The 24,599-nt window shown below is 38.0% G+C and overlaps 1 protein-coding gene across 1 annotated transcript; it reads right to left on the minus strand.

Moving 5' to 3' along the window:
• Positions 1-712: 712 nt before the first annotated feature.
• On the minus strand, positions 713-1,634 carry LOC123940491 (olfactory receptor 5K1-like; the record flags this gene model as incomplete). The annotated part of the gene is given in 2 exon segments (XM_046003339.1): positions 713-1,513; positions 1,515-1,634. Coding segments are annotated over 2 exon segments (921 nt in total), but the record flags the coding sequence as incomplete, so codon positions are not given.
• Between the last annotated feature and the right edge of the window lie 22,965 nt (positions 1,635-24,599).

The raw sequence follows: 24,599 nt of genomic DNA on the forward strand, positions 1-24,599 counted from the left end.
CCCCCCCTTATATCCCGGTTTCAGTATTTTTTAATTGTGACAAAATATATATAAAATATATATAACAAAATTTCCCCTTTTAAAGGTGAACATATACTTGATTTGAGAATATTCTGTGTGAATTAATATTTAAATATATTCTCATGAATAAACTCAAAGAAAATTAATAATCAAAGATCTATAGTTTACTTCTGACACTTGGTGTTGTTAAGAAAGGATTAATTCTTGAGAACCTGGAATGTGCCAGAGATTGTACAATCATGCTTTGGAATTCCAGAATTTTGTCAACAATAAATTTTTTTTAATATTTTCAGTGTTCCAAGAGTCATTGTTTTAAATTAATTTAAATGGAGGTGATCTTTATCTAACTGGCTTCTATTCATCGTATTTGCTGAAAACTGTAATTTTTTACCCATTGAAACAATTAGCTAATAGTTTAGCTAATATTTTTTTGACACAGTGTGTGACCTGAAGAAGAATTATATAGTTCAATCTTGCTGAGAGATAGGGCTTAGATTTTGCAATACATTATACCAGAATCTCTCCTTTTTGAACTTGACTCCTATAATATCATGTTTTAGTAATTGAATATTCTAAGGACAAAGTGGTCCTTTTCTACTTTCTCAATATTCCATGAATTTGAAAAACATATTACCAAATTTAAGTTAATTTTCCACAGGGTATTATATTTCTTTTAAAGTGTTATAAAATTTTCTTTATAATTTTTTTTCACAGCATGTATTACTTCCTTATTTCTTAGACTATAAATAAAAGGGTTTAATAAAGGGATCACTAGAGTATAAAAAACAGCACCAGGTATATCTTCATCATCTTCTTTAACTGAATGTGGTCGAACGTACACAAAGAGAAGAGAACCATAGAATATTGAGACAGAGAGAAAGTGGGATGCACAAGTAGAGAGAGCTTTGCCCCTTCCCTCTTTTGATTTCATTTTGAAAATAGTAAAAAGAATGTAGTAATAAGATATTAAGACACTACCAATGGTGGAGACTTGAATTGAACCTGAAAAGATAAATATCATCAATTCATTGATATAAGGGTCAACACAGGAAAGTCTGTATAATGAAAAAACTTCACAAAAAAAGTGATTAATTTTATTTGACTCACAGAAAGTTAATCTAAAGAAAAAACCCACATGAATTATGGAATGCAGGTTTCCAGCTATGTTGGCCACTGTGGTCATCTGAATGCATACTTTCTTTGTCATCATGGTGTGGTACTGCGGTGGGCTGCATATGGCCACATAGCGATCATAGGCCATTGCTGCCAGGACAAAGCATTCTGTAGTTCCAGCAAGGCAGAGAAAATAAAATTGTGCTATGCATTTATAAAGGGAAATCATTCTGTCATTAGAAAAGAAGTTCTCTAACGTTTTGGGGATAATTGTACAGGAGAAACAGGAATCCATCAGAGCCAGGTTGCCCAGAAAGATGTACATTGGTGTGTGAAGACGATGCTCCATACAAATCAATGTCACCAGGCCAAGATTCCCCCACCATAGTGATCACATCGATAGTGAGAAACACCACAAACAGGAGGCTCTTCAACTCTGGTTGATCTGTAAATCCTATGAGGATAAATTCAGTGTTCAAGGAGTAGTTATTCCAAGTCATATCCACCTTCTCTGTTGAGATAGGAATTCTGGAGATATAAGGTTCTAATTTAGAGTGTGTATAATGTTCCTTCCAAATTTTTCTTTTTACAGCAAAGAGAGGAGGTTTTTCAAACTCCCCTTAGAATCTCTGGATACAGGAACCCAAACATCTCGGGGATAGTCATTCCCCTAAAAATGTCAGTTTTATAAGCTCAACTGTGAAAATCAGCATTCCAATGAATATTTTTGTAATTCCAAGAAGAATGCTTACAGAGGAAAAGGTTTGTCTTGATAACTTCATGCATGAATAGTGTAGAAATCTATCATTCCCATATTTGGTTCAATGTTGACAAATTATATCAGGGTCAGTTTTTGTATTAAAGATCCTTAAAATAAATTTACTATCAATTTTCATGTATACATATTTTTTTTAACTGAGCAAAATTTATCATGTACTCTCCCAGTGGAATGAATGCTTGAAAAGAGCATACAACAGATATCTTAAATTTATACCTTAGAAATTGTATGAAGATCACAAAGGTTTAAGAATAGGATTTTCACCTTTAGATGAAATCCTTGGGATATCCAAGGAAATAAATATCTATTTATTTTTAACTCTCTCATCCCTGTTCCTGGTATTAGATCCATTTCCATAAAAACTGGTTTTGTCCATGCCATCATTCCCGTTGATTTTTGCCCAGATCTCTAAATCCTTTCCATCTTTATGTAAAGCATAGATTACATATTATGCTCCTTAAAAAGCTTTAACTAAATGCCCCAGACTACATTGATTGTCACTTCTTGCATCCACAAGAGTATCCTATATACCCAACACAATCTAGCGTTGTTTATGTATAATACACATGTTTTTTTAAAAAAATATGCATGTACAGTTTCTTTATGAGAATTATAGACATTTGAGTTCAGCTATGACTTCTCCTTCTCATAAGAGTTATTTCATGCTATGGGGGGGGGTAGAATTGATTCCAGTCCTAGCTTCAAAGACCTGAGTTAGGTGAACTTGTTGTCAGTATACTATCATTGATCCTTAGTGACCTCTTTATTCTCCACAAATTGAGCGTGCTAGTTTTGAAGAACAGGCTACAAAGGAAATTCTTGGAAATTTCTCATTAAAAATAATATGCATCATTCTCTTATTGGAAGTGACCCAGCTAGTATTTTCCTGTTTCCTAAGAAACTTATGTAATATTTTCTGAAGTATATCACAGTAGTTTGTAAGCTAATAAACATAAGCTTGCCTGTATATTTTAGTCTTATAACACTTAGAGAAAGAGAAAAATCTTAAATCTTATTATGATTTTGAGATGGGTTGCCTGGATGGCTAAGATATTTAAGCATCATCTTTTGGTTCAGGTCATGATTCTCCAGGTCCTGTGACCGAGCCCCGTGTCTGACTCCCAGCTCAGTTCAGTGGAAAATCTCCTTGTTCCTCTCCCTCTACTTGAGTTCTCTCTGTCTCTCTGTTTCTCTCTATCAAATGAATACATTTTTAAAAAATCTTAAAATAAATATGATTTTTGAGAACAAATTTAGTCTTATCTCAAAGGCTATCTTCTACTACTACTTAGGGATCCGTTAGGATATTTTGACCAATGCGTCTAATTATGTAAATTCTGTGGTCAAAATGGGTTTAATTTTCCATACTTAAAACATCAAAATAAAATCACAGGCTGAACGTTTCACTTTCTTTTTCTAAAGTACTGAAGGTAAGCCATTTAATTATTCAGCTATGTTAGAATTAACTTTCCATGTGCTAGCCTGAATTATGTAACAGAATTAAGCTGCATCCTTACCTGTATGTTTTGAAGATCTACCTAGTAATCAGAAAAGATCAATATGAACTGAATTCAAATCTCATGCTGATTTACCATAGCCTTCAGCTGTAGAAAGACCCAGAAAGGTGAGAAGTTGAAACCTGAGAACAATTAAAAATGCTAATTCAGATAAATCAATTATTTATAAATACACTAATAGTAAGGTAATGATAAATCTGAATACTTCTGTCACCTGAATGCTCCAAGAAGAGTTTTATAACATCATATTGGTTTTGTGTGTGTCTGTGTGGTGTGAAGTCTCATATGATTTCAGGATATAGTTTTTTTTTTTTTCTCAGAAACACTTGGGATTAAAAGAGTTAAAGTCTGGGAGATGACTAATAAGTCAGTGTCAATAATTATGTTTCTTTCAATGCAAAATTAAACTTTCCATTAAATGCTTATGGGACTTGCCTATGATGATATCAGTGTATTTCTATGGGGAGATTCAGTTCCCAAAACATATTAACTCTGTGACATAAATTAAAGATGACCTGTGAGACCATGAGGTTAAAGTAAATGACCTTTGATAAAGTCACTAAGTCATTTGATGATCATCTTGCTGATTCTTATGTAACTGACATTATTTTTAGAATTCTGTTCTTTATCCTGTGCACAAAATATAAAATGAGCCAAGGAGAGTCTCGGGTCAGTTTGGACTTTACCTGAGAGAATAATAGGGTTTATGAAAGATGATTAGCATTTCGAGGGGAGAACAAAAATTGTGGTAGTGTTAGCTGTATCATCAACTCCTTCACTCTGAGTTGCAGTTGTTCCCATGTATTGCAAAATCCTCATGGGAACTTTGCTGTTACCCTTCAGCCACATATATGATTTTCTGAGTTAATCTCTGTCCTTTTCAGTTCACCTGAATTGCTTTACCTTTCTCTCCCTTTTTCCCCATTTGTTGGAATACCACCTGGATCCTCTGCAATGTGACTGGGGTCCTGTCGAATCCTTTGAGAAAACTCCAAGAAATGGAGGGCAAGCGTTTTCCTGGAACAACACCAGGGACAAACATGGGAGGATCCCTGGAGTGTTTCCTTGTCCTCCTTTAGATATATCTGATAAGTGTGGAGAAAACTTAACTTTCTCTAGTCATTTATAGCTAAGAGATATTGTCATTTATAGCTAAGAGCTATTGTCATTTATAGCTAAGAGATAGTAATTGTTGTTCACTTGTCTCACTTGATTGCCTGCACCTAAATCACATCCCACAAGTAGCCCATGCCCTGCACATAAATCTATATCCTGTTTCTAATGGGATCTTAGGGAATGTATAAAAGAAGTGATTGTAAGAAATAAAGATGTCTACTGATCATCAGTCCGTAGTTCCCCCAGCATCATTTATTGAAGAGACTGTCCTTTTTCCACTGTATATTTTTCCTGCTTTTTTGAAGATTATTTGACCATAGAGTTGAGGGTCCATATCTGGGCTCTCCACTCTGTTCCACTGGTCTATGTGTCGGTTTTTATGCCACTACCATGCTGTCTTGGTGATCACAGCGTTGTAGTTAAGCTTGAAATCAGGTAACGTGGTGCCCCTAGTTTTATTTTTGTTTTTCAACATTTCCTTAGGAATTCACGGACTCTTCTGATACCATACAAATTTTAGGATGATTTGCTCCAGCTCTTTGAAAAATGCCGGTGGAATTTTGATCGGAATGGCATTAAAAGTATAGATTGCTCTAGGCAGTATAGACATTTTAACAATGTTTATTCTTCTGATCCAAGATCATGGAATGGTCTTCCAACTTTTTGTGTCTTCTTCAATTTCTTTCATGAGTGTTCTGTAGTTCCTCGATTACAGATCCTTTACCACTTTGGTTAGGTTTATTCCCAGGTATCTTATGGTTTTTGGTGCTATAGTAAATGGAAGCGATTCTCTAATTTCCCTTTCTGTATTTTCATTGTTAGTGTAGAAGAAAGCCACTGATTCTATACATTGGCTTTGATCCTGCCATGTTACTGAATTGCTGTATGAATTCTAGTAGTTTGGGGGTGGAGTCTTTGGGGTTTTCCATATAAAGAATCATGTCATCTGCAGAGAGAGAGAGTTTGACTTCTTCCTTGCCAATTTGGATACCTTTTATTTCTCTTTGTTGTCTGATTGCCATGGCTAGGACTTCTAATACTATGTTGAACAAGAGTGGTGAAAGTGGGCATCCTTGTCGTGTTCCTGATCTCAACGGGAAGACTGCGAGCTTTTTCTCATTGAGGATGATATTTGCTGTGGGTCTTTCATAGATAGATTTTATGAAGTTCAGGAATGTTCCCTCTATCCTTATACTTTGAAGCGTTTTCATCAGGAATGGATGATGGATTTTGTCAAATGCTTTTTCTGCATCAAATGAGAGGACCATGTGGTTCTTCTGTCTTCTCTTATTGATTTGTTCTATCACATTGATTGATTTGCGAATGTTGAACCAAACTTGTCACCCAGGGATGAAGCCCACCTGGTCATGGTGGATAATCTTTTTAATGTGCTGCTGGATCCTGTTTGCTAGGATCTTGTTGAGAATCTTAGCATCCATATTCATCAGTGATATTGGTCTGAAATTCACCTTTTTGGTAGGGTCTTTGCCTGGTTTGGGGATCAGGGTAATGCTGGCTTCATAAAAAGATTCTGGAAGTTTTCCTTCTGCTTCAATTTTTGAAACAGCTTCAGGCGAATTGGTGTTATTACTTCTTTGAACGTTTGGTGGAATTCCCCAGGGAATCCGTCAGGTCCTGGGCTCTTGTTTTTTGGAGGTTTTTGATCATGTCTCAATCTCATTACTACATATCAGCCTATTCAGGTTGTCAATTTCTTCCTGGTTCAATTTTGGGAGTTTATAGTTTTCTAGGAATGCATCCATTTCATCTAGGTTGATTAGCTTATTGGCATTTAACTGTTGTTAATAATTTCTGATGATTATTTCTGCTTCCTTGGTGTTAGTGGTGATCTCCCTCTTTTCCTTCATAATTTTATTAATTTGAGCTTTCTCTTTTTCCCTTTGTATTAGTGTGGCCAATGGTTTATCAATGTGATTGATTCTTTCAAAAAACCAGCTTCTAGTTTCATTGATACGGTCTACTGTATCTCTTGTTTCTACCTCATTGATCTCTGCTCTAATCTTGATTATTTCCCTTCTTATGTGTGGAGTTGGTTTGATTTGTTGTTGATTCTCCAGTTCTTTAAGGTGTAGAGACGGCTGGTTTATTCTGGATTTTTCTTTTCTTTCTTTCTTTCTTTCTTTTTTTTTTTTTGAGGGAGTCTTGGATGGCTATGTACTTCCCCTTAGACCCGCCTTTGCTGTATCCCATAGGTTTTGGACCTAAGGAAAAAAAAAAGTTCCTGTTTGATCTCCTTGTTGATCCAAGCGTTCTTAAGCAAGGCGGTCTTTAGCTTCCAGGTGTTTGTGTTCCTTCCAAACTTTTCCTTGTGATTGAGCTCCAGTTGCAAAGCATTGTGATCTGAGAATATGCAGGGAATAATGTCAGTCTTTTGGTATCGGTTGGGTCCTGCTTTGTGACCCAGTTGTGATCTATTTTGGAGAAGGTTCCATGTGCACTTGAGAATAATGAGTATTCTGTTGTTTTAGAGTGGAATGTTCTCTATATATCTATGAGTCCCATCTTGTCCAATGTCTCATTCAATGCTCTCATTTCTTTATTGATTTTCTGCTTTGAATATCTGTCTATTACTGAGCGATGTGTGTTAAGATCTCCTACTATTAATGTATTCATATCAATATGACTCTTTATCTTGATTAATAGTTTTCTTTTTTTTTTAAGATTTTTATTTATTTATTTAATTGACAGAGAGAGATCACAAGTAGGCAGAGAGGCAGGCAGAGAGAGAGGAGGAAGCAGGCTCCCTGCGGAGCAGAGAGCCCGATGCGGGGCTCGATCCCAGGACCCTGAGATCATGACCTGAGCCGAAGGCAGTGGCTTAATCCACTGAGCCACCCAGGCGCCCCTGATTAATAGTTTTCTTATGTAATTGGCTGGTCCCATTTTGGGAGTGTAGATATTTATAATTGTTAGTTCATCATGGTGGATAGTCCCTTTAAGAATTATATAGTGTGGGGTGCCTGGGTGGCTCAGTGGGTTAAAGCCTCTGCCTTCGGCTCAGGTCATGATCCCAGGGTCCTGGGATCGAGCCCCATATTGGGCTCTTTGCTCAGCAGGGAGCCTGCTTCCTCCCCCCCCCCGCCTACTTGTGATCTCTCTCTGTCAAATAAATAAATAAAATCTTTAAAAAATAAAAATAATTTAAAAAATTTAAAAAAAAGAATTATATAGTGTCCTTCTGTATCTATGACTACAGTCTTTAGTTTAAAATCTAATTTATCTGATATGAGAATCGCCACCCCGGCTTTCTTTTGAGGCCCATTGGCTTGAAAGATGCTTCTCCATCCCTTCACTTTCAGTCTGGGTGTATCTTTAGTTTCAAAATGGGTCTCTTTTAAACAACATATGGATGGGTCCTGTCATTTTATCCAATCTGCAACCCTGTGTCTTTTTATGGGCGCATTTAGTCCATTCACATTGAGAGTGATTATTGATAGATACGTTTTTATTGACATCATGTTAACCCTTGAAGTCTTTCTTTCTTTAGATTGTCTCTATATTTCTGTTCAATGATATCCTTAGGATATTCCCTCTTTCATACAACCCCCCTTAATATTTTCTGCAGTGTCGGCTTAGTGGTCATATACTCTTTTAAGCCTTGCCAGTCTTGGAAACACTTTATCTCTCCAACCCTTTTGAATGTCAGTCTTCCTGGATAAAGTATTCTTGGCTGCATGTTCTTCTCATTTAGTGCCCTGAATATATCTTGCCAACCCTTCCTGGCTTGCCAGGTCTCTGTGGACAGGTCTGACATTATTCTGAGGGGCTTTCCTCTGTATGTAGGAAGCTTCTTTGTCCTAGCTGCTTTCAAGAGGGTCTGCCTACAATTATAACAATTCATTCTTACCATTAGGTGTCTCGAGGACTTTTGGGAATCTATAATCTTGGGGGGAAAATGTTCTGCCTCTAATACATGAATGTTGGTTTCATTCGTGAAATTGGGAAAATTTTTACAGAGAACTTGTTCCACTATATCTTCTAGACTTCTTTCTTTCTCCTCCCCTTCAGGGATTCCAATAATTCTGACGTTGGAATGTTTCATGGCATTATTTATTTCCCTGATTCTGTTTTCGTGGCTTCTAAACTGTTTGTTCCAGGCTTCCTCCTGATCCTTTCTCTCTCTGTTTGTCCTCCAGATCACTAATTCTATCTTTTGTCTCAGTTACCCTAGCTTTTAGAGAATTTAGATTAGATTGGAACTCATTGAGAGCATTGTGAACATCATCCATGGTGGCTTTCAGTTCTGCCGTAATATTGTGAACATTATCCCTGGTGGCTTTCAGTTCTGCCCTAATCAATTCCGTTTGGTCATCCATGGCTTTCTCCAACCTAACTATTGCCTGGATAATTGTTAGCCTGAATTCCCTTTCCAACATATTGTCTATGTTGATAGCCATTAGCTCTGTTGCAGAAGGCCCATCCTCTGTATTTTTCTTCTGTTGGGCATTCTTCCTCCTAGTCATTTGGTGAGAGATGACTGATTGTATGTAGCTGGATATATATATCTGTCATGCAGTCAAGGTCCACACTGGAACACTTCTGAGCAATCAGGATTCCCCAACCAAACGAGAGAAAAAACAAAAGAAAGAGAAAAAGAGAGAGAGAGAGACAGGAAAAAAAAGGAAGATAAAGTGAAGGCTCAGCTCAAATGGGCCCCAAGGTAAGATTTATGAAGTATACCAACAAAAACAGACAAACAAAAACACTGATAAAAATACATGACAAGAGAAAAAAATATATATATAAAAGCAAAAAAAAAAAAAAAAAAAGGAAGAACCTCGTCAAAAAGAACCCCAAGTATAAGATTTATATACTCTCAGGACAAACACAAATACACAGAAATACTGGCAGAAGAAAAAGTCGGAAGATTGGCTATAAATTCTCATTGTGGGCGAGGAAGCTTATTTTGAATCTTCATGGATGTATCTTGATATCTTTGTTAAAGGACTCAACTTTCCTAAGATAAAGGGGGATTAAAAATTGGTTTACCTAGAGGGGTAGCATTAACTGGGGAAAGGGGATTACCTTGAAGTTTAACTCTATATGAATATTAGAAAATAAAAATTAAAAAAGAATAAACTAGACTAAACCTAACTAAAATAAAAAAAATTAAAAAAAATAAAAAACAAAAGAAAAACTCGGGTGTAGTATCAAAAAATTCAGGTTAGATGGTTATTATGGAATTTGATTTACTGGACATCTCACTGTGATGGTAAATAGGTTAAAATTTATCTATATAAAAAAATGACCCAGAATAGTGGGAACGAGTTAATAATAAAAGTTGTATCTATGAAATAATGGTTGTTGTTCTCTTGTTGTCTTTTTTTTTTTTTCTTTCCTGGTTGGTTTTCTGGGGGAAGGGCCTGCCACGTGGGTTTTCAGTCAATGACGTTCCTTGAGTTAAGTCCTCCCGCCCCCCTCAAAGGGGTGGGCTCTGAGGAAACCGGTTTTTTCAGGCTTTTGTATTCTGGAGGTTTTTATGTTTGTTCCTCTGTTTTCTCTCAACTTGGCAGCATTTGATGGTTCTTGGAGGTTTAGAGGAAAGCAAACTGCACCCTGACCACCCTCAGTCTGATCCCCTGTGGGTGCTGGAGAGCACATAAATTCCCCCTTGGCCGCTGGCAGAGCAGTTTCTGAGTCGCGGTCCCTGGGGATGCAGGATCTCCCGCTTGTATCCAAAATCAAGGCAGAGGCAGTAGTCTGGACAGCTCCAGACCACCAGAGAGGTTCCAAGGAGCGATCGCACACTGAGATTTTCCCGTTGGCCCAGGCTGGGAGTGCCTAGTCTTTCGAGGTCCAAGAGCTCCTGGCTGGCACCTGCACACACCTCTCCCAGGGGAGGGTGTGGGGCACATGGGTCTTGGGCGCTGATAGTATGGCACGGGTCTAAGAGCGCCAGACTGGCACCTGCCCGCAACTCTCTCAAGGGAGGGTGTGGGGCGTGCTCATCTCAGGCTCTGATAGCACAGCGTGGCCTTATGCCATCTGGTGAGGCGCCCAGCCCCTCACAGGAGCCAGACCGCAAGCATTCTCGGGCGCGCTGTCAGCTCAGGGACAAAGACCTGGTTTCTTCGCTGCACTCTCTCCGGCTCACCACCAGGGGAGGCTGTCCTGGATCTGGGGACTTAAGCTCCTGTCCCTAACTGCCCTGATTCCCACAATTTCCTCCCACAATCCTTTGCTCTTTTTGAGTGCTTTCAACCAGCTTCCAAGTTAATGCTGGTCCCCAGATGCAGGGTACTCTCATATTGGGGTATTACTTTCCAATTGGTCACCTCTGGTAGCTCCCTCTCCCTTTGGTTTATCTTCTGATATCAGTCCAACATTCCCACTCCACTTCACCTGCCCAGTGGCATCTTCTGCCCCTGTAGAGATCCAGACGTGTATAATTCTAATCTCAGGCTGATTTCATGGGTGATTGGAGATCTTTGGTAGGTAATCAGCTCACGTTGGGGTACAGGTTGAAACGGCACCTCCTCCTCCTTCCCCGCCATCTTGTCTCCGATTTTCTCCCTCCTAAGATTTTACCTGCATATGTTGACCTTCTTGCAGATCTCATTATCCTTGGCAGAACCAGATGTCTTCACATATTGATATACTCATGATATCATTCTTCCTATTTCTATAAAACATTTTACTTCCCTATTTCCCTTGAATGATCATCTCCTTAAAGCTTTAGCAGGATATTCTGGAACCATTGGAAAATGGTTCTGTGGGTAAATTATGGGTTTACCTGCCCTGTGGGTAAATTATGGGTTTTCCTAAAAAGGTCATCATTTGTAATTTCTACTATCTGTGAAACTAGTCCAGTTGTAGGTGCTCCCATGTATTATATTGACGGCTCCTTGACTGGAAAACAAAGTATACATGGACCTGGCTTAAACCTCTCAATTCAAAGTGAGTACGCATCAGTGCAACAAACAGAAATATTCGTTCTAACTATTCTGTTTATTTGTATATCTTCTGCACTTACATCATTTCTGATTCTGCTTATGTAGCTGGTCTCTTTCCCGCCATTGAAACAGCTCAGATATCTACAACACAAAAATCCATATTACACCTTCTCACAAAACTACAGTCCCTTGTACAATCCTGTTCCATCCTCTCTATGTCACCCATATTAGGGCCCATTCTTCTCTCCCAGGACCAATTGGTAGAAGGTATCCATCAAGTAGATATCCTGACATGTCCTATTTTCAAATCACCAGCAGAACAACACTCGGTTTTATATACTAATGCTAATCGACTGCACAACTCTTATCACATTCCACTTGAAAAGACGCATAACATTGTTCAATCTTGTCCTATTTGTGTGCCTTTGCACTGTTGCCCACACTTTTCTGGAGCCAAGACTCATGGCTCAAAAGCCAATGAACTGTGACAAATGGATGTAACTCATTTCATCTCTTTCCTCATCAACCTTATTTACATGTTACTGATACATTTTCTAAATTTCTTTGGGCAATTCCTGAATCCTCCAAGTCCTTACTGCCATTCACTCTACTCTATTGCAATGTTTTAGTGTTATGGGGGTCCCTACTACCATAACAATTGATAACGCACCAGCTTACACTAGACACAAATTTACTGCCTTTTGTTCTGATTGTCAGATTCATCATATTACAGGCATACCTTATAACCCACAAGGACAGTATATAGTTGAATGCGTTCATCATACACTAAAACTTCAATTATTAAAAAAAAAATGGGATTGCGACTCCCAAGGAGGTTTCAGCACTCTATTTACTCTTAATTTTTGGAATTTATCCCAAGGCGACATTCAGACAGCAGCAGAAAAACAATTCTCACAATCACAGTAATCTCTTGAAGGATCTATTCCTATTTTGTTCATATCTTTTAATGAATGGATCCCTGGCCTCCTATTAAGGAAAGGCAGAGGGTCTGCTCTTATTTCCTCCCATTCTTGTGATAGACCCTTCAGAAACACTATGGCTTCCTCTTTGGCTCATCAGGCCCGGAAAATCCAATGACCCAGCTGATAACCACTGCATCCGTGATCTACAAGAAAGATGCAGAAATACAAGAGACACAGGAGGTCACTCACAAGATACATGTGCTGTCCCTTCATAAGAGGAGACCCTGACCATATCAGCGTAGGGCCGATCCACCCACATGCGGTCAGATTAAGGCCCTGTCAGCTAAAGGAGAGGCAGTTTTATTATCTACCTGAAGCCCACAGACCCCTGAGAACTTGTTTTTGGCTATCGTTGCTCTTCTGACCTGTACATCAGTGGGTGCTGTCTCCTCAAATGACGAGTGAACAAACAACAGGCGTCAAGCTTGGAATTGGCCCTTAAGATGTTACAGTTAAAAAACAAAAAAAAAAAGGGGAATTGTTGAAACACAACCTGGATCCTCGCCAATGTGACTGGGGTCCTGTCGAATCCTGTGAGAAATCTCCAGGAAATGGAGGGCAAGAGTTTCCTGGGCCCATGCCCCAAATAAACATGGGAGAATCCCTGGAGTCTTTTCTTGTCCTCTGTTGGGATGCTCTAGTATATGTAGAGAATCCTTAACTTGCTCTTGTCATTAAAAGCTAAGAGATATTGTCATTTAAAGCTACGTGATAATCATTGTTGTTTACTTGTCTCACTTGACTGCCTGCATGTAAATCACATCCCACATGTAGCCCACACCCTGCGTATAAATCTATATCCTGTTTCTAATCAAATCTCAAGGAAGTTATAAAATAAGTGATTGTGAGAAATAAAGATATCTATGTATCATCAGTCGGTAGGTTCCCTATCACATTGGCTCTGATCACCAGGATCCCCACCTCGTGAAGGTGACACCTCTTCACTCCACTAATTGTATAAATATACTGTATATTTAATAAAATTTAATTTAATAAAAATACTATACATAAAGAAAGTCTATATCCATCACTTGTTGCCTGTTGCTACCATTAGTTATAGACATAAGAGGGAAGGGATTTCTCTGTTATGTTCATTCCTTCATTTCATTCCTTCATTTCTAAGAACTTGAACAGTGTTAGAAATGAAGGAGTGTTACAAAAGCACTACTTTGTAGTGCTTAACAAATATTTGTTGAATGATTAAAAAAAATGATAGTCTACCTCTCAGGAATTTGCAGTAGTCTTTGTTTATATTTCAAACCAAATCTATTTTTCTGTTTTTTAGAGTTTTTTTAAAATATTTTGTTTTAGTTTTTTTAAAAGATTTTACTTATTTACTTGAAAAAGAGTAAATGAGAGAGAGAGAAGGAGCGGAGGGATAGGTAGGAGGAGAGAAAGAAGCCAACTCTCTGCTCATCAGAAAGCTGGACATGTGGCACTGGTGCTTGATCTCAGGACTGCAGGATCATGACCCAAGCTGAAGGCATATGCTTAACTGAATGAGCCACTCAGGCATCCCCAAATTCATTTTTCTTATTTTGATATTCCAGATTCTCCACAGACAGACTTTGTCTTATCTATCAGTTTCCTTTCTTCCTCTTACACCAGGAGACTTGGCCATGTGCATCCCTTCATGGCCCTTCTGGGCAGTTGCTTCAACTAATTCATTTAGCAATGTTTCACTCATCTCAAACTCCTCTCTTTCCTTCCATCTCAGTACCACTCATCCTTGAACTCAAGTCAGATCTCCTCCATGAGGACATTCCTAGGTCCTTCAAATAGAATTGATTCTTTCTTTTCCTGATTTGCATGATACATCACTGCTTTTTTAATGCATTCACCACCATATCAAGTGTGACTCATATGTGTCTTGACTGTAAAAGTTTTGACTACATATTAAGTCACCAATCATATTATGCAGTTTCTGAGAAACTGACTACAAACTGAGCTAGATCTTGCTACATTAACTGCTAACATTTCCATTCTGTTTTTTATGAAGGACTTTCAATATGGAGGGTATTGGAAAAGACATGGAGAGTGTGTGCACAGGATGTGAGACTGATGGGGATAATTTCCTAGTTTTTTATATATGGCTGCTGACAAGAAGCTCATCCTCTCGTGGGGAGAAAGAAAGGCACTTACATTGCTATCTAGTGTGTAATATAGGCTGTAATATATAAGAAGTGTAAACATGTTATATAAAAATATAGTGAGGGAAGTGAATGGTGACGTTTAGGAAGAAGGAAAAGCTTCCCAGTGGAAGTAGAATTTCAGATAACTTTACAGGAACATGAGGAAAAGCAGTCCACTGAAGGAAACATGTATAAAAGCCTGGAGTCTTAAAAGAGCCAGAAATTTTTTTTAATGGATAGTAAACTAAAATGGCTGAAGTTTATTCATACATGACAAAAGGAGACACAGAAGGTAACATAAAAAGAATAGGAAAAGTTATCGGAAATTGTCCTATTTGGTTCCTTTGCCTTTAGTTTCTGTGCTCTGACTATTCATTAAACCTTCACTCTCCAAGGCCACACCCAACTTTAAATGCCAAAAGTAAAGAATATTTAATCATTTTACTAGCCAAGAGTAGTGTTTGGTACTATTAAAGTCTTCTCTGACTTCTTATGGTAACCCTCTTTGCTTCTGTCCTTGTTTGCTCATCTTAGTGTTTTATACTATCTCATGTTTCCCTCTGCCCTGAATGATGCTTCTTTCTGATTAATCCTTTGAACTTCTTCTTTCATTCTAGACTTTTCCCCGTATTATCTCATCTACTCTTGTGTTTTCAACTATGTTTCCTGTACTCATGGCTTCACTAGAGAAGATATTTCAAGCTATTCTGGGGAACATTTATATTTTTTATTAACATATGATGTATTATTTGCCCCAGGGGTACAGGTCTGTGAGTCATCAGGCTTACACATTTCAGACAATCCCAATAGCACATATCCTCCCCAATGTCCAAACCCAGCCACCCCATCCCTCCCCTCTCACCTCCCAGCAACCCTCAGTTTGTTTTGAGAGATCAGGAGTCTCTATGGTTGGGGCGCTTGGGTGGCTCTGTGGGTTATAACCTCTGCCTTTGGCTCAGGTCATGATCCCAGTGTCCTGGGATGGAGCCCCACATTGGGCTCTCTGCTCAGTGGGGAGCCTGCTTCCTCCTCTCTCTGCCTGCCTCTCTGCCTACCTGTGATCTCTGTCAAATAAATAAATAAATAAATAAATAAATAAATAAATAAATCGATAAATAAAATCTTTAAAAAAATAGTAGCCTGTTATGGTTTGTGTCCCTCCAGATCCCATCTTGTTTCATTTTTTCACTCCCTATCACCCAAGGTCCTCTGCCCTGCCTTCTGATTTCTTCATATCAGAGAGATCATATGATAATTGTCTTTCTCTGAATGACTTGTTTAGCTTAGCATAATACCTTCTAGATCCATCCAGGTCATTGCAAATGGCAAGTTTTCATTTTTTGATGCTGCATAGTATGGTCTTTATCCATTCATGTGTTCATGGACTTTTAGGTTCCTTCCATAGTTTGGTTATTGTGGACATAGTGGTATAAACATTTGGGTGCATGTGCCCCTTCAGATCCCTACATTTGTATCTTTAGGTTAAATACCCAGTAGTGCGATTACTGGATTGTAGGGTAGCTCTATATCCAACTTTTTCAGGAACCTCCATACTCTTTTCCAGAGTGCTGCACCAGCTTACATTGCCCCAAACAGTGTAGGAGGGTTCCCCTTTCTCTGCATCCTTACCAACATCTGTCATTTCCTTACTTGTTAATTTGAGCCATTCTGACTGGTGTGAGGTGGTATCTCACTAAGGTTTTGATTCTGGTATACATTCATATTAATAAGATCATTTGCAGTATGTTCTAAATACATATATATTTTTTTCTTACCTATAAATTAGGTAGGTGTACCACTGTACTAAACTATTATGTATTATAAAGCATGAAAAGATAAATTTAAAAAGAATTAGACTAATGAAATGGTATTAAAATTTTTAATTTTTTGTATTAATAATATTAAAACACTGTTTTCTTCCCACTAACACTATTATATACTTAAATAATAATCCTTTTCAGAAAAAAATGTAATATGTGTCTTATTATTTAAATTATAACTTACCACTGTGATATTGCAATTCAAGAACTTGCTTTAATCTATTTCCAATCATCTCTCAATATCCTGCAAAGTTTAAAAGATACTATGCACAGATTGATTCTCAAATGGGAGAAAATATGCATTTTTTGATTGGATCCCATAAGAAAGTGCTCTTTAGCAGGTTACACTGACTGAGAAGGCCCATAATATTAGAAATATCCAAGTTTGAGTTTATGGAAATAAATTGTATATAGAATATCCATAATTAGAAATATGGAAAACTCTATTAGGAAAATCATAATGCATACCCTTCTGGTTTTAGAACAAGACATTGTTTTCTACAGGAGAATAAACTATTCAAAAAATAACTTCTTGCTCTGCTATGAACTCTGCTAGAGGAAGACCTCCTAACCGTGGGACAATATGTTATCAAGAGGCAAGTATTACATTCATGAGCTGGAATTAGTCAGACTAATAAGTATAAGATTGAGAAGGGAAGGAGCAAGGTGGCGATCAACAGACATTTCTGCAAAGAACACAACCAAATGGCCAACAGACACATGGAAAAGTGCTCAACTTCACTTTGCATCAGGGAAACACAAATCAAAACTACAGTGAAAAAAAAAACTGCACTGAGATACCACCTCTCACCAGTCAAAACAGCTAAATTTAGCAAGTCAGGAAAGGACAGGTGTTGGCAAGGATGTTGAGAAAGGGGAACCCTTCTACACTGTTAGTGGGAATGCAAGCTGGTGTAGCCCCTCTGGAAAATAGTATGGAGGTTCCTCAAAAACTTGAAAATAGAAGTACCCTATGACCCAGCAATTACACTACTGGGTATTTACGTGAAAGATAAAATGTAGTGATCCTAAGGGGCATGTGAACCTGAATGTTTATAGCAGCAAGGTCCACAATAGCTAAACTATGGAAAAAGCCTAGGTATCCATCAAGAGATGAATGGATAAAGAAGATGTGAACACACACACACACACACACACACACACACACAATGTATTTTACATATGTATATGAAAATTATATACATATAATATGTATATATTAATATTTTTTTTTCTTATTCTAAAATTTTTAAACTTTTACTCTTTCCTCTTTTAACGCTTCTTAACTAGTTTATTTGTTGGGTCCCCCAAAGTTGGGTAACCCAATAATGGGTCCTTGATTAAAGGAGTGAGACTAATACAAAGCAAAGGTCAAGAAAAGCTTTATTTTGCACCAAGCATCAGGAATCAAACTAGCCATCCAGTGCCGCACCTCTTACAGAGAGGGTGACCCCTCCCTGCTTTTCAGACTAACTTTTATAGAGCAAAGGACATGTGGTTGGGCCTGGCCACACACAGGTGGCTAATTGAATTACAATTCACCCCACAGTAGCCATAGAAACTAGCCCATCACCTTGGTAGCTAGAGACAGTATGCATCCCCACTGATTGAATACCTCCACCTGGCCTGATCCAACCTTGTACTTGGACTTTGTTACCTGGGACTGGTTTCCAGGACTTGTTTTTAAGTAAGTTCCCTGAGGCGGGGAGGTGTGTGTTGGGGGGGGGCAAAGTCAATTTAAGTTTTACAACAAAATGACAGTTCAACCAGGGTGGGGCTGCTCTGGCTGAATAGGCCCTTACAATCTTAACAATACCTTTCATTAAAAAATCTTTTTTGAACATTCATTACTATAGTCATATTTTATCTTTCATTGTATTTAACTTTATTTTTTGTATACACATAGGTTTTTTCTTCCAAAAAAATTTGGGATCAACTTCTTGTAATAGATCAAAATATACCCTAAAACTAGCACAGGGCTTTGTTCTGGTCTCCAGCCTGAGCAAATTCTCTCCACTTCTGTTTTCTTTATTCTCCCAACCAACTTATCTTATCAACTCCTTTTTTAGAAATTTTAAAAAAAAATTTTCATCTTTATAGTCATATTCCATCACTTCATTCTGTTTACCCTTATATATGTTTTTCATTCTTTAAAGTTATGGAATGTAGTTTCTTCTAAGAGACCAAAATACTCCCAAAATTAAGTGGGTGACCCTGTTTTGGTCACAAGTCTAATATATATATTTTCATTTTTATATTTTTTCTTTTTTTTCCTTTTAATTTTTATTTTCTGAACTTCTTTTTACCTCCATTCTTCCCCCTATGATTTGGGGTCTCTTCTGATTTGGTTAAAGCACATTTTCCTGGGGTCCTTACCACCGTTTTAGTATTTTATTTGCTCCTTCATATATTCTCATCAGGATAAAATGACAAGGCAGAAAAACTCACCACACACACAAACACACACACAAAGAACAAGAGGCAATACCAAAGCCTAGGGACCTAATCAATACAGATATTAGTAATATTTCAGATCTAGAGTGAAGAATGATTCTCAACATGCTGACTGTGCTTGAAAAAGGCATGGAAGATATTAGAGAAACCCTGTCTGGAGAAATAAAAGCCCTTTCTGGAGAATCTAACTAAAATCTAACCAAGTCAAAATTTTAAAAAAGCTATTAATGAGGTGCAATAAAAAATGGAGGCTCTGGGCAAAGTCAAGATGGAGGAGAAGTAGCAGGCTGAGACTACATCAGGTAGCAGGAGATCAGCTAGAGAGCTTATCAATCCTTTGCAAACATCTACAAATCCAATGGGAGATCGAAGAGAAGAAGAACAGCAATTCTAGAAACAAAATTGACCACTTTCTGAAAGGTAGGACCAGCGGAGAAGTGAATCCAAAGTGAGGGGAAGATAGACTGCAGGGGGAGGGGCCGATCGCAGGAAGTGGTGGAGCAACAGAGCACAAAATCAGGAATTTTAAAAGTCTGCTCCACTGAAGGGCATCACTGAAGAGGTTAAACCGGGATGAAGCCCACGTGGGGTCAGCACGTGTCCAGGTCCCACAGGTTCACAGAAGAATCAGGGGTGTCTGAGTGTCACAGAGCTCACAGGTATTAGAGCGGGGAAGCTGGCTACAGAGACAGAGCCGAGGAGTGAACTCTCAGCTCAGGCTTACGTTGAACCAGTCGCAGGCTAGTGAGCTCGGAGCATGGCTGGAGGCCAGGGAGATTGGAGTGGTTGAGCGCTTTTCTCTGAGGGCGGACTGAGGAGTGGGACCCGAGCTCTCGCTCCTCCGGGCTGGAGATCGGGAGGCCACCATTTTCATTCCTGTCCTCTGGAACTATACAGAAAGCATTCAGGGAATAAACGCTGCCAAAAGCGAACCCGAGCGGATTACGTAGCCTGGCCCCTGGTAAGGGTGTGCAATTCTGCTTCAGGCAAAGACACTTGAGAATCACTACAACAGGCCCCTCCCCCAGAAGATCAACAAGAAATCCAGCCAGGACCAAGTTCACTTACCAAGGAGAACAGCAGAATTCCAGAGGAGGAGAAAGCAAAGCATGGAACTCACGGTTTTCTCCCCATGATTCTTTATTCTTGCAGTTAATTTAATTTTTTCTAATTTAATTTTTTTCCTCTGCTAATTTTTTTTGAACTTTTACCCTTTTCTTTTTTAACATTTTTAAACTAGTTTATCTTAACAATACCTTTCATTAAAAAAAATCTTTTTTCAACCTTCATTATTATAGTCATATTTAATGCTTCATTGTATTTAACTTTATTTTTTGTATACATATAGGGTTTTTTCTTCTAAAAAAATTGGGGTACAAATTCTTCTAATAGATCAAAATATACCCTAAATCTAGCTCCAGGTTTGTTCTAGTTTCCAGCCAGAGCAAATTCTCTCCACTCTTTCTTTATTCTCCCAACCAACTTACTTTATCAACTCCCTTTTTAGAAATTAAAAATGAAATTTCATTTTTATACACATATTCCATCCCTTCATTGTGTTTACACTTATATATGTTTTTCATTCCTTAAAATTTTGGGAGGTAGGTTTTTTAAGAGACCAAAATACTCCCCAAATTAAGTGAGTGACCCTGTTCTTGGCACCAGTCTAATATATATATATTTTTCGATGTTATACTTTTTTCTTTATTTGTTTTCGTTTTTTAATTTTTTTTCTTGAACTTCTTTTTATCCCCTTTCTCCGCCCCTCCCCCACGATTTGGGGCCTCTTCTAATTAAAACACATTTTCCTGGGGTCTTTGCCACCCTTTTAGTATTTTTTTTTTAAGATTTTATTTATTTATTTGATAGACAGAAATCTCAGGTAGGTGGAGAGGCAGGCAGAGAGAGAGAGAGAGAGAGAGAGAGAGAGGAGGAAGCAGGCTCCCCATTGAGCAGGGAGCCCGATGTGGGGCTCGATCCCAGGACTCTGGGATCACGACCTGAGCCGAAGGCAGAGGCTTTAACCCACTGAGCCACCCAGGCGCCCCCTCTTTTAGTATTTTATTTGTTCTTTCATATACTCTTATCTGGACAAAATGACAAGGCGGAAAAACTCACCACAAAAAAAAAAAAAAGAACAAGAGGCAGTACTAAAGGCTAAGGACCTAAGCAATACAGACATTGGTAATATGTCAGATGTAGAATTCAGAATGACGATTCTCAGGGTTCTAGCCAGACTTGAAAAAGGCAAGGTAGATATTAGAGAAACCCTCTCTAGAGATATAAAAGCCATTTCTGGAGAAATAAAAGAACTAAAATCTAATCAATTTGAAATAAAAAAAACTATTAATGAGGTACAATTAAAATTGGAGTCTCTTACTGCTAGGATAAAGGAGGCAGAAGAAAGAATTAGTGATACAGAAGACCAAATGACAGAGAATAAAGATGCTGAGCAGAAGAGCGACAAAGAGGTACTAGACCACGAGGGAGAATTCGAGAGATAAGTGACACCATAAGATGAAACAACATTAGAATAATTGGGATTCCAGGAGAAGAAGAAAGAGGGGAGCAGAGGCAATATTGGAGAGAATGATTATAGAAAATTTCCCTAATATGGCAAAGGGAACAAGCATCAAAATCCAGGAGGTGCAGAGAACTCCCCCCCCCCCCAAAATCAACAAGAAGAGGTCCACAGCCCATCATCTAATAGCAAAAATGACAAGTCTTAGCAACAAAGAAAAAACACTGAAAACAGCCCGGGAAAAGTAGTCTGTAACATACAATGATAAAAATATTAGATTGGCAACAGGCTTATCCACAGAGAACTGGCAGGTCAGAAAAAACTGGCATGATATATTCAGAGCACTAAACGAGAAAAACATGCAGCCAAGAATACTCTATCCAGCTAGGCTATCATTGAAAATAGAAGGGGAGATTAAAAGCTTCTAGTACAAACAAAAATTGAAAGAATTTGCAAACACCAAACAAGCTCTACAGGAAATATTGAAAGGGGTCTTCTAAGCAAAGAGAGAGCGTAAAAGTAGTAGATCAGAAAGGAAGAGAGACAATATACAGTAACAGACACCTTACAGGCAATACAACGGCACTGAATTCATATCTCTAAATAGTTATCCTGAATGTTAATGAGCTAAATGCCCCAATTAAAAGACACAGGGTAGCAAAATGGATTAAAAAAAATCAATATGGTGTCTAAAAGAAACTCATTTTAGACCCAAAGACACATCCAGATTTAAAGTGAGAAGGTGGAAAACAATTGACCATGCTCTTGGACATCAGAAGAAAGCTCAGGTGGCAATCCCTATATCAGATCAATTAGATTTTAAGCCAAAGACTATAATAAGAGATGAGGAAGGACACTATATCATACTCAAAGGATCTGTCCAACAAGAAGATCTAACAATTTTAAATATCTATGCCCCTAACGTGGGAGAAGCCAACCATATAAACCAATTAATAACAAAATTAAAGAAACACTTCAGCAATAATACAATAATAGTAGGGGACTTTAACATTCCCCTCACTGAAATGGACAGATCATCCAAGCAAAAGATCAACAAGGATATAAAGGCCTTAAATGACACACTGGACTAGATGGACATCACAGATATATTCATAACATTTCAACCCATGGCAATAGAATACATATTCTTCTCTAGTGCACATGGAACATTCTCCAGAATAGATCACATTCTGGGTCATAAATCAGGTCTCAACTGGTATCAAAAGATTGGGAGGATTCCCTGAATATTTTCAGACCACAATGCTCTGAAGCTAGAACTCAATCACAAGAGGAAATTGGGAAAGAACCCAAATATATGGAGACTAAAGAGCATCCTTCTTAAGAATGAATGGGTCAATCAGGAAATTAAAGTAGAATTGAAAAAAATCATGGAAACAAATGATAATGAAAACAAAACTGTTCAAATTCTGTGGGACACAGCAAAGGCAGTCCTGAGAGAAAAATATACAGTGATACAAGCCTTTCTCCAGATACAAGAAAGTCTCAAATACACAGCCTAACCCTCCACCTAAAGGAGCTGGAGAAAGAACAAGAAAGAAGTGTAAACCCAGCAGGAGAGAGAAATCGTAAAGATCAGAGCAGAAATCAATGAAACAGAAACCAAAAAACAATAGAACAAATCAATGAACCTAGGAGCTGGTTCTTTGAAAGAATTAATAAGATTGATAACCCCCTGTCCAGACTTATCAAAAAGAAAAGAGAAAGGACCCAAATTAATAAAATCATAAATGAAAGAGGAGAGATCACAACCAACATGAAAGAAATACAAACAAGAACATACTATGAGCAACTAAATGCCAGCAACTTTGACAATCTGGAAGAAATGGATGCATTCCTAGAGACATATAAACTACCACAACTGAACCAGGCAGAAATAAAAAACCCGAACAGATCCATAACCAGTAAGGAGATTGAAATAGTTGTCAAAAATCTCCAAACAAACAAAAGCCCAGGGTCAGACTTCTTCCCAGGGGAATTCTACCAAACATTTAAAGAAGAATTAATTCCTATTCTTCTTAAACTGTTCCAAAAAAATAAAAATGGAAGGAAAACTTCCAAACTCATTTTATGAGGCCAGCATTACCTTGATCCCAAAACCAGACAAAGTTCTCATCAAAAAAGAGAATTACAGACCAACATCCTTGATGAACACAGATGTAAAAATTCTCACCAAAATACTAGCCAATAGGATTCAACAATACATTATAAGGATTATTAACCACAACCAAGTGGGATTTATTCCAGGGTTGCAAGGTTGGTTCAACATCTGCAAATCAATCAATGTGATACAACACATTAATAAAAGAAAGAACAAGAACCATATGATACTCCCAATAGATGTTGAAAAAGCATTTGACAAAGTACAGCATCCCTTCCTGATCAAAACTCTTCAAAGCATAGGGATACAGGGCACATACCTCAATATTATCAAAGTCATCTATGAAAAACCCAACCCAAATATCATTCTTAATGGAGAAAAATGGAAAGCTTTTCCGCTAAGGTCAGCGACATGGCAGGAATGTCCATTATCACCACTGCTATTCAGCATAGGACTAGAAGTCCTAGCCTCAGCAACCAGACAACAGAAAGAAAGGAAAGACATCCCAATCAGCAAGGAAGAAGTCAAACTATCACTCTGCAGATGATGTGATACTTCATGTGGAAAACCCAAAAGACTTCACTCCAAAACTGCTAGAACTCATACAGGAATCCAGTAAAGTGTCAGGATATAAAATCAATGCACAGAAATAAGTTGCAATTCTACACACCAACAGCAAGACAGAAGAAAGAGAAATTAAGGAGTCAATCAAATTTACAATTGCACCCAAAGCTATAAGATACCTAGGAATAAAAATAACCAAAGAGGTTAAGAATCTTTACCCAGAAAACTATAATGTACTCATGAAAGAAATTGAGAAAGACACAAAGAAATGGAAAAATGTTCCATGCTCCTGGATTGGAAGAACAAATATTGCGAAAATGTGTAAGCTACCTAAAGCAATCTACACATTCAATGCAATCCCTATCAAAATCCCACCCATTTTTTTTCAACGAAATGGAACAAATAATCCTAAAATTTATATGGAACCAGAAAAGACCTCGAATAGCCAAAGGAATATTGAAAAAGAAAGCCAAAGTTGGTGGCATCACAATTCCGGACTTCAAGCTCTATTACAAAGCTGTCATCATCAATACCGTATGGTACTGGC

This window comes from Meles meles, chromosome 4, assembly GCF_922984935.1.
Source record: "Meles meles chromosome 4, mMelMel3.1 paternal haplotype, whole genome shotgun sequence".
Lineage (NCBI taxonomy): Eukaryota > Metazoa > Chordata > Mammalia > Carnivora > Mustelidae > Meles > Meles meles.